Source organism: Danio rerio, chromosome 19, assembly GCF_052040795.2.
Source record: "Danio rerio strain M-AB ecotype USA chromosome 19, GRCz13ab, whole genome shotgun sequence".
NCBI lineage: Eukaryota > Metazoa > Chordata > Actinopteri > Cypriniformes > Danionidae > Danio > Danio rerio.
The window spans coordinates 25,529,602-25,540,294 of NC_141039.2; the positions used below are offsets into that span (position 1 = coordinate 25,529,602).

The 10,693-nt window shown below is 35.8% G+C and overlaps 1 protein-coding gene and 1 long non-coding RNA gene across 5 annotated transcripts in view; one reads left to right on the forward strand and one right to left on the reverse strand.

The window, feature by feature from the left end:
• The window catches only part of LOC147832558 (uncharacterized), a 206,014-nt gene that overhangs the window by 96,546 nt on the left and 98,775 nt on the right, over window positions 1-10,693 (forward strand). The window lies entirely within an intron of this gene.
• On the reverse strand, window positions 646-4,737 carry pimr78 (Pim proto-oncogene, serine/threonine kinase, related 78). 3 transcript variants are annotated; one of them, XM_087295718.1, is made up of 8 exons: window positions 3,535-4,737; window positions 2,673-2,936; window positions 2,277-2,371; window positions 2,142-2,192; window positions 1,686-2,061; window positions 1,390-1,566; window positions 1,104-1,192; window positions 646-950 (listed from the first exon to the last, which is right to left on the reverse strand). In XM_087295718.1, exons 1-8 carry the CDS (start codon window positions 3,725-3,727, stop codon window positions 939-941), a joined length of 1,257 nt encoding a protein of 418 aa, XP_087151844.1. In that variant the 5' UTR covers window positions 3,728-4,737; the 3' UTR covers window positions 646-938. The 3 variants fall into 3 exon arrangements, with proteins under 3 accessions (XP_087151844.1, XP_087151846.1, XP_087151845.1); XM_087295720.1 differs by having other exon boundaries at window positions 2,613-2,936; window positions 3,535-3,780; XM_087295719.1 differs by lacking the exons at window positions 646-950; window positions 1,104-1,192 and having other exon boundaries at window positions 1,364-1,566.

Consider the following 10,693-nt stretch of genomic DNA (forward strand, 5'->3'; position numbering starts at 1 on the left):
ATTTTTTTAAAAAATTCAAGTAATAAAACTGAGTCTTGAGGGAAAACCGATCAAAGGTTAAAGGTCATTTAGGCCTTATGCGGTTTCAACACTTGTTCTGGAATGAACCAATTTTCTTTGCTTTTCCAGCAGAATGGCTAGTGTCTGTCCTCTAGTGGCCTCTGACTGATACTGTCTGAACTTACGTTTTTATTCAATCTTATAGATGAGGAAATGTCAGACCAGTAGATCTTGATTTTACAGGAACTTTTTTTTTGGTCCCCGAGAGGAAAATGACCCCGAGGTTATTGTAGAAGAATAAAAAATACAGTCTGTACAGTATAAACATCATTACTTATATATCTTCTTAAAGAGATATGTTCAAGCCTCTGTGTGTGTATGTGTGTGTGTGTGTGTGAGAGAGTGTCTGCACAGTCCTCTACCCACTTTTTACTACATTGTGCTGTAATTACTAAATTTGTTCACAATTTCCTAAAACCTTGCTCAGTTACAGTCACATCAGTTTATAAGTGTGTGTGTGAGTGTGTATGTGTTTAGTTGTCCTGGTACTTAAGTGTTCGAGTAATTTGTTTAAGTGTTTCATTCACTGCTGTCTGCTTTTTCAGTATCGTGGCTGATTTGATGTATTTTTTATGAAAACAGGACTGGTGCGACAAAGTATATTTTATTCATGTTTTTATTTACAAATGTTTTCATTGTTGGGGCTGTGCCCTTTTCTCGGGATCTTTTGTGTCTTTTCCAGGATCTTTTCTTGAGGCCTGATCTTTTTTTTCTGGATCTTCTGTTGTTGCTGTGACCTTTTTTTCTGGGATTCTTTGTTGCTGCTGTGTCCTTTTTTAAGCTCTACTGTTGAATCTGTACTTTTTTTGCGTCAGGAACTGTGGTGCTCAGTAGTGCAAATAATCTTTCCCATCCATTCGCACTACATTCCTTATTGCTTATTCCTTGACCTGAAACATTCAGACACACACCAAATCAAGGTTATTGATTCAGATTCGTCACAATAAACAAAAGCCATAAAATGTACAATAAAAAAAAACATTTTTCAAATGAAAGGAGAATCTATTTTCCAAATCATTAGAAGCTGATCTACAGTTCAGTACCTTAAACCATTGATGGAGAATGATTTCTTCCAGAGGAATCCGCTGGCTTGGGTTTTCCTGCAGGAGAGCTTGAATCAAGTCACAGCATTCTGTGCAGAACGATGGTGGGAAGAAGTGAGAGAAACACATTATCAACTTCAACTTTACATCTGCTGTCATTTTATTCATCTATAAGATCTGACTCTACTCTACTTTAGAATCAGAACATTGTCACCATTATCCAATATCCAACTCTTAGTTTTAATCCATGAACTGCTCGTCTATGATGTGATGAATGACGTCTTACCTTCTGACAATCCAGGCTCAGTCCAGTTTCCATCATCGATCCTCTGCGTGTCCGTGACTTCAGGAAATCGTTGACACAGCAGTAGGAATAACAGAACTCCTAAAGACCATACAGTGGATGGTTCTGCATGATATTCGTCGTCCAGGTAGTACTCTGGTGGGAAGTACTCCTTTGTGCCTGAAGGAACAAGATTTGGTCTCAGCATGAAACACTAAAGCATGTTTTCTCTGTAACATGAAAATACATGATTGGTCAAATTGACAGTCCAGACTACAGGTGTTAAGTTTAATACATACCACAGAAACTGTCATAGCCAGATTCCTGGAGAAGAGCCCCACAGCCAAAGTCAATTAGCTTGACCTCCAGCGTGTCCGTGTTGACCAGCAGGTTCTCCAGCTTTATGTCTCGGTGAAATACCCCACGTCTGCAGCACATGAGACCGGCCGTTGTTGCCTGCTCCATGATCTTTTGAGCCTGGCGTTCAGTGATGGAGCCAAGAGACATTATTAAGTCCAACAGATCTACACATGGTGAAGGTCGTTCCAGGATCATGATGTAACGATCCTGCTGGTCCTGCCAGTCCAGCAGCTCAATGATCTCTGGAACCTTGCCGCCTCTATGAGCCAGTATCAACAGGCCGATCTCTAAAGGAAGGGGCTCAGGATGACCAGCCTAGAAGAAAGATTAGTTAGGCGGTGTTGCTTCCCCAAATATACTGTTGTCAGTGCCTTTACATGTTTAAGTCTACTTACGATGTTGATGTATTTCATGTTCGATGGCTTTCTGGCAATTTTTACTGCCACCTGTTCAACAAAACAACACTTCTGTTATAATCACATCAAGTGCACTAAAAAGTGAACATAATATATGTTAAAGGGATTGTTCACCTCAAGGCCATCCTCCAAGCGCTTCCCTTCATAGACGCTGCCAAATCCTCCCTCTCCAATCTCCTTGCCGAGTTCATACCGGTCCAGAATGTCACCTGTTAAAAGATGAATAATTTCAGCTGATGTGAAATGTCAAGCACTGACAGACACGTGTGTAATGTTTGAGGTGGAATAGACATATGACTATATTCAATAACTCAATACATCGTGAAAATGAACCTGCACAATACTGATATGGTGGACACTTCAAAATACAGCAAACAGTGATTGAAACTTTTAGAGTGCTTTTAAAAAATATATACTTATATTTACAGAACTTAATGTAATGTACTCTACTTCATACTGAAGAGGGTCATGAGAGAAGGCCACACATTCTCAAATGACCACTAGATTCACCTTCAGAACTCTTCTTGTGGATCTGAACAGGAGTCTGATCCTCCTGACTAGAGCTGCTGCTGGACTTCTGGACTTTACAGGAGAGCAGCTTTTCAGGACTGTCAGTCCTTCTCCTCTTTCTCTCACTTTCCTCAGCAACATCAGTGGACTGAAGGCTGGTGATGGATATTGGAGGTGTATGAGGATGGAAATCGTTCACATGAGAGCTGTGACAACTTCGTTTTCTCTTTTGGCCACTGAGAAAAGTCATCCACTGGTTGTCATCTGTATTTAGAGATGTAAGACATGCATTAATGATAATGATAATGGCTTATAAAATTGATTTGTATTTTGATGTAAAGTGTAAAGACACACTTCATCTTAGAGATCAGAAACAGTCATGAATTGGGTTTCTTATAGTGAATGCTCATAATTTGCCTTCAACAAATCGGAATCATACACATTTAATGCCCATTATTGAGTCTATTGAATATTGATATTTATACCATTTTTATATTTCAGTGATATTATTAATAATCTGCAATTATTTAAATGATTTCTGTACAGTACAGTTTGTTGTTAAAGTTTTCTCTTTTAGTGGATAAATTATGAGAAACTTTGATTACCAAACAATTTGTTCTACTTAAATTTGTGTTATAAACCTAAAAAAAGTTAAATTATTATTATTTTTTATTGTATGTGTTCAGTTTTTAGTTACTTTACTCTCAAAATTATTCCTCATAAATCTGCAGACTTTTTAAACAAAATTCTCAGCAGAAATAGCAAAACATGTCCACAGAATCTGTCTGGGCCTATATGTACATGTACAGAGATCTAGTGAACACAAAGCATGGTCAGATTGACAAACAGTGACTGGATTTACCCTCAGCGTAAAGGGAGAGCGGCTTTTCAAAACTCTCCCACCTCCTCTTCTTTCTCACTTGTATCTCAATCTCCTTACCAACACCAACAGGTGAATGGTTCTCAGCCACATTGGCGCTGGATGTTGGAGGTGTACGAGTATGGAAATCATACACTTGAGTGTCTTGAGAACAACGCTTTCTTTTCAATGCCATAATAACAGAATTCACTTGGAACACTACTATTACCAACTGCAATGAGAAGACGCAATGAGGAGATTCTGAACTCTCTTCTACTTTTAATGCTGCGTTCTTCTGTTTCTATGACAGCGCATTCCGGAACACTTGTTTACATTCAAAATCTCAACACCATATTGGACAAGCAATCTAAACTAGATATATAATAGACAGACAGGCAGATACAAGCTATAATCTTTAATCTTTCACTTCTCAATAATAAGGAACAGTATTTTCACCACAAATATATACATAAATACAAGAAATAAAGTTGTAAATACAACACCAAACTGATTCTGAAACATTATTTTCCAGGAACTAAATAAAACACTGTCATTTTAAGATTAGATAATCTCAAATAATTTTGATTTAATTAAAGAAAATTATATTAAATGTTGTAATTGCTAACAGAACAACCTCAAAATAACATTATTAGGCCTACATTTAGTCATGTGACATATGTGTGAAGTAAAACATAAAACTAAGACTAAAATTATTATATATCCAGTAACTAAATGAAACAAAGTAATTTTAAGCTTAATTATATACAGTAGATTTTAGCTGAAAATGTGACATTTGCAGTAAAAACTCAAAACATAAATTCACATAGAAAATATTTGTTTAACACTGTATTCAACTGTTTATATTTTCCAGAACAACTGACCACAGAGTTATGGGATCAGAAAATTATCGTTCTATAAACATGTTTTGTACTTTAAATGATAATACTTTGTAGAAATTCTTTAAATTAAACTGCACGACCCAAAAGAATTAAGGATCATCAAAATGATAAGAGTTGGCTCTCTATAAAACAAAAATGATTGATTTTATTTTATGTAATATTTTTGCCTTTATGAGGAAAAAGTGTCGTTATGGATGTGACCGATGTGAAATTGCCACTTGTGTGACTTTGGTAAATCAAATATAATTGTTTGAAAAAGCTGACAGAGACATTTTTGAGCATTTTTAAAGTTCTGTAAAATACTTGCTTAGACAAAAAAAAAAAAAAAAAAAAACGGGTTCCGTTTTTTTGGTGAAAACTTAATTTTTTTTTTATGGCAAGGTTGACAATTGCATTAATTATTCTTATATGTCATATGTATAAACAATAATACTATATTTAGTGTCATCTTTGTTGGAGAGAAGAATTCATATCAATCCTGTAACGTGTATCTGTGAAATATATATAGCTTGGCTTGGGCGGTATTACGGTATTATGGTATACCGCGGGATCTAAAAATAGCAACGGTGTCAGTTTCAATACTGTTATACCGTCATAAAATATTAAATATCCTTTATTTAATGCCCACAAAAACGTATGTGTGATTGCCATCACAGGACAGTGTGGAGGAGGGAGAGGGAGAGGGAGAGGGAGGGAGGGGAGAGGGAGAGGGAGGGAGGGGGAGAGGTGAGGTGACAAGTCGCGCTGCAAAGTGACCTGCAGTTTGGCAGTATTTCCGGTTTCGACTGAACAGATGGGAGTTGTGGTAAATATAAACTAGAGGTCTGCATTAGAGCTGAAGATCTTTGCCCAAGCCCGGAGGGACCAGAAAAAATCCAAATCACTGCATTAAAATCCATCCCTGCAAAGGTGAAGCAAATGATGACGGAGAAGTAAAAAAAAAGCTAATTTTGACGGCGGTCAAGTCAGTCACTAGCTCAGAAGGAACGGTTATTCAAGTCGCCAAGGTATTTCGGCGGTCGCTTATACACTGCGTATTACGGTAGAGCGCAAACCGCAAGCGGACAGTGTCAAAGATGGGGTGACTTGCTACATTAAAACTACTGTTATGGCAAATAAAATGGATGTTCCCGGCAGATGATGAACAAATAATCCTACCCAAAACTTGCAAAATTAGCCAGATCAGAACTCTGCATCTCGGCCTGTAGCAGCAGGAAAGGGTGTTCAGTTCTGCTGAAAGCCTGTGGATTTAATAATGTTCCTCCACAAAAAAAAAAAAAAAACATGTAGCCTAATCTTGGTGAGTAAAGGGTTTTTAAATTATAAATGAATATTAATTATACCATATAATCATAATGTAGACAGAGTATACAGGCTTGGCAAAAAAATTTTTAAATTCAGCTTTACCTTAATGCCAGATTGTGAAGAAAAGTGGCGAAACAAATCTTGCACAGCCTTTATCTTAATTTCGTTATTGCCAAAATGCCCGTCATCATTTATAGTTTATTTTAATTTGATTTGTTAAGCAAGATTTATTTTCATTGGTGTGTTAGCCAATTTAATGGCTAAGGGTATGTATACCTAAGTTAGACCTATTTAGAGTGTTGCGATGTTACGATGTTACAGAGGACTTATTTTATTTTTTTGTTCCAACTTCCAAGTGGCATATAGTCTACATTTGTTACAAATAAATTATGTTAAAACATATAAATGACCCATTCTTAAAAAAAGGCAATAGAGCTGTGTGCATGAGCACATTTGTATAATGTCAGGCTGTAAACGGGTTCGGGCTTTATAAAGCTGTTCATCAAAATGTACCTGTCGGACTCAGGCTTCATCATGCCTAATTTTTATGGCCCGATTACAGCTCGCTGCATTCCCGCTGCTGTAAATCATTATTGATATGATTTTCTGAATAAATACTTATTATTATTATTATTATTATTATTATTATTATTGAACTGAATTGAATTGAGAGAGAAAGAGAAAGAGAGAGAGAGAGAGAGAGAGAGAGAGAGAGAGAGAGAGAGAGCGAGAGCGAGAGCGGTGCTGTGCATCGCTTGGCGCGCTCTCTCTCTCTTTGTGTGTGTGTGTGTGTGTGTGTGTGTGTGTGTGTCTGCATGCGAATGAGAGGAGTGTCCCGCGCAAGAATACTAACAAGACAAACAGGTGACCGCGAACATAAGGTCGCATATAAGGTATTCAGTTTCTGAATGGTTTAGGCACAAGCTAACAGTTTGGTGACGCTGTCTGAGCCTTACGTCATAATTTTTTTTTATTACGCCGGTAATACCGGATACCGGGGTAAAATATGGAGGCGGTTTGACGGTATCAAAATTTGGATACCGCCCAAGCCATATAGCTATCACTATTTTTTGTTTTTGTTGGAAACACTCACATCTTATTACAATAACTGTGTTTTTCCTGCAAAGACATGTAGAAGGGAGGTGACCACCTCTATCAAATTTTGAACAACCTCGTCAAATCAGGCAGGCGATCACTACTGACAGACGCTAAGTAATGCTCAAGTGCTGGTCATGTATTTAATTACATTTAATGTTAACAGTTTTAAATAAGATCATGGTTTGATAAGATTCCAACAATAATACAAAATGTGTTTATTTCCAGTAGCAAACATTTCATCATGACTACTAAATGAATAATGCCTGAATAGTGTCATGTGCTCATTCAAAACATTTAATCAAGCATTGTCAGCTGTAGTCGCCAAGCAGTGTATAAAATAGTTTGTTTGCATTTATGTTTTTAAAATGTTTTGTGTATGAAATATTTGACCTCTCAGATGAGTGTCACTTTTACCTCAGGCCAGGCCCATGCAGAGACTTTCGTCTTTTCCTCTCCGTCTTTCAAGCTGCATGGCTTGATAACCTCCTCAACCCCTGTTGTAAGTAGAAGGTGGGAGAGCTGTGTGAGAGCTTAAATGTATTAAAATAAAATACTATACATAATAAAATATTTTAATATACTACAAAATGCTAATTAAGGGAGCATGAAATGTCTTCACAAACCTTCTATCAATAGGCCTATTGGATCAATCCCTTCACCATTAAACTGGCTTAGTGTAGTAAACCATGTTTGACAGCATCAGCGTTTCTCTGAGCAAGTTTAAGTCAGCTTCTCTGTCGACTCATTCACTTCTACTAAACATAAAACATGTAACTTTTGTTGTCCTTGATTTTAGTCTAGATTTTAAGTTTTATACAGAAAGTATTGTCTTGAAGATGACTCCTTTAATGCTGTAAAAATCATTCACAGCACATAATAATTTGGATTATGATACTGTATCTCTTGATTGCTACCATCTCTAAAAGTCTTATATTTCAACATTTTTGAAGTTGAAATCTTCAATACTGAATGTAAAATTACAATTTCTGAAAACTACTAAAATCTCAATTTTTAGTCATTTCTATATTTCATTGCAATTGTACTCTTCAACACACAATATAAAACATACTGTACTGTACATGAAGTATACAAGAAGACATTTACAATAGGGGAGCGCAGGGCACAAAGTAACGTGGGGTTAAGTGTAACACAGAGTTTTAAGGTATTTGCTCAGACTTGATCATGGCATACTTCCGAGGTTTTCACCACAGTGTCAGCAGATGTCTTCCTGACAATTATTGAAAAAGTTCTGTGAAATTTGGATGAGAAACACAAGAGAAACCATTTTTGCAGCATAAAGGTATTTTTTATCATAGTCAATATTTTTTTTATTTAAAAAAATCTGTAAAAGTATGAACGTGAAATCTTATATTGTTGTGATCACCGTCTTCTAGGCTAAAAGCTAAAACCCTTTTGAAAGATGTAAGAATCACACAGTGACTGCTAGCCAGTTTTGAGGAAAACATGAAACAGCGGGGTTGTAACAGGGTGTTAAAATTAAACCACATACTGTTGGACACCAATTAAACTAACACAATATTTTTGAATTTTGAGTGTTGAGAACTTTTTAAATAAAATGATTTTTAATTGGCCTGCCATACTTCCAGTATTATTATTGGGCTGCGAACTGCAGAGTCTTATCTTACTGGAAAACATCTCATCCTGCAGGTGACATTCCATCTTGGCTCACCATCGAACAGAGTGTAACAAACTACTTTCTTTTCTCTCTACTTTTTGCGGCGCCTTCACCATCGATAAAAGTAGTCAACACAAACTTTATACTTAGCAGCTCTCTCAAAATATGGTGTCAGATCCGGAAAGCGTTTAAGTTGCCATCTACCACATTGTCCACCCCTATTGCTCATAACCACGCCTTTAAGCCATCACTCAATGACTCCACATTTTCAGTTTGGTCCAGTAAAGGAATGGTCACTGTAAAAGACTTGTACATCGATGGAAATTTTGCTACATTCCCTTACCTGAAACAAAAATTTGATCTTTTACCGTCAGATTTTTTTAGATATCTACAGCTGAGAAACTATATTCGTACATCCATCTCCCACTTTGAACTATTAGCAGATGAACATGATATATATATAAATTACTTTCTGCCTCTCCTAATGCCTCTAATTTGATTTCCCATTTTATAGACGTTTTTAATAATCAGTTTGACATATCTACCTTGTATTTGGAAGACTCCTGAGAGAAAGATTTAGACATTCAAATTAACAATGAGGACTGGGAAAAGTCTATCATAAATAGACTGTCTATCATAAATATCTGTCATAAATACATGTTCTATTAACTCCAGACATCAACTAATCCAATATAAAGTAGTACATCGGCTTCATTATTCTAGGGTTAAGCTTAATAAATTCTACCCCTCCATCTCCTCTAAATTTAACAAATGTGAATCTGCGGAAGGTTCTTTAGGACATCTTTTTTGGTCATGCCCAAGACTTTTTGAGTTTTGGAGCGAAATTTTCAACTTCTACTCTGAGGCTTATTCTTGTGACCAAGCCCCTGATCCAGCAATCGCTGTTTTTGGTTGGTCTGACTCACTTTGTGGGTTCAGTCAACAATTTAAAAAAGCTGTTCAATATGGAATGGTGTTAGCTAAAAAAAATTATTCGGTAACACTTTACAATAAGGTTCATTAGTTAATGCATTTACTAACATGAAATAATCATGAACAACACATGTACAGCATTTATTAATCATAATTGAACATTTACTGATGCATTATTAACATCAAGTCCATGCTTGTTAACATTAGTTAATGCACCATGAGTTAACATTAACTAACAATAAACTACTTTATTTTCATTAACTAACGTTTATTAACATGAATATATACTGTAGTAAATGTATTGTTCATTGTTTGTTCATGTTAGTAAATGCATTACTTAACATTAACTAATGAACCTTATTGTAAAGTGTGACCAATTATTCTTTATTTATGGAAAAAGGCATCAAAACCACTTTTTAAATCCTGGCTTTTAGAATTTTCCACCACTTTACATTTAGAGAGATTAAGACACAATCTTTCTGACAACATTGCCGGCTTCGAAGCCACCTGGAAACCCTTTTTTAATTATTTGTCAAATGCCCAGAATAACAATTTAAAGGTATAACCCTGTTATCGTCTGCAAGATCACCATATTGCTTTCGCCCACTGGCCTAGATATATATGTGTAACATTGTTGACCCATGTATAGTATTAGAGGAACTGATGTAATAATGATTTTAAAACCTTCTTTTTTTCTGTCTTATGTCCCTTTTTTTTTATTTTTTTTTTTGCTTTTTCTGTATTGTCTTTATAATTGCTGTTGCTTTTTGTATCGCTCTGTCTTGCTTTAAGGAAATAAAAATATAATATAAAAAAAAATATATATATATATTATTGCTAATACTACAAGGCATTGTATAATAATGGATAATAATCTAAATCAATTCAAATGTATTTATCCAATAAATAAATAAGCACACTGTGCTATGTAGAATAAAAAAATCTATTGAGCTAGGTACTGAAAAAATATAGCTATTATTTAAAGTAAACTGGATTTAAATTGTGTGTAATCTGCCTTTTTAAGCATGTGTTACAACTAACCCTCTGTCTGTAACAACTTGCCCCGCAGGTGGGTTAAATATTAACATTTTTACTCGTGGCACTTTTGGCAACACTGCACAGAAACCATAGGTTCGGCGATCCTACTTTTAGTGCTCATTTGTAGGAGAGGCTTGTGTTTTGTTGGTAAAAACAAATGGTTTGTCTAAGCCCAATACTTTCTTTATTATTTGACCAAAACCAAAAAGTGTTACTTTGTGCCCCACTCTGCCCTACTGTCATCCATCTAATT

Bases quoted from the DNA above. Each gene is read 5' to 3' on its own strand.
- pimr78 (XM_087295718.1), bottom strand. From the start codon at position 3,727: ATGGCATTGAAAAGAAAGCGTTGTTCTCAAGACACTCAAGTGTATGAT. The intron at 2,193-2,276 runs GTGAACAATCCC...TTTGTTGAACAG, and splicing joins GCTTGGAGGATGGCCTTGAG to GTGGCAGTAAAAATTGCCAG. The intron at 1,193-1,389 runs GTAAGACGTCAT...CGTTCTGCACAG, and splicing joins TGAGCCTGGATTGTCAGAAG to AATGCTGTGACTTGATTCAA.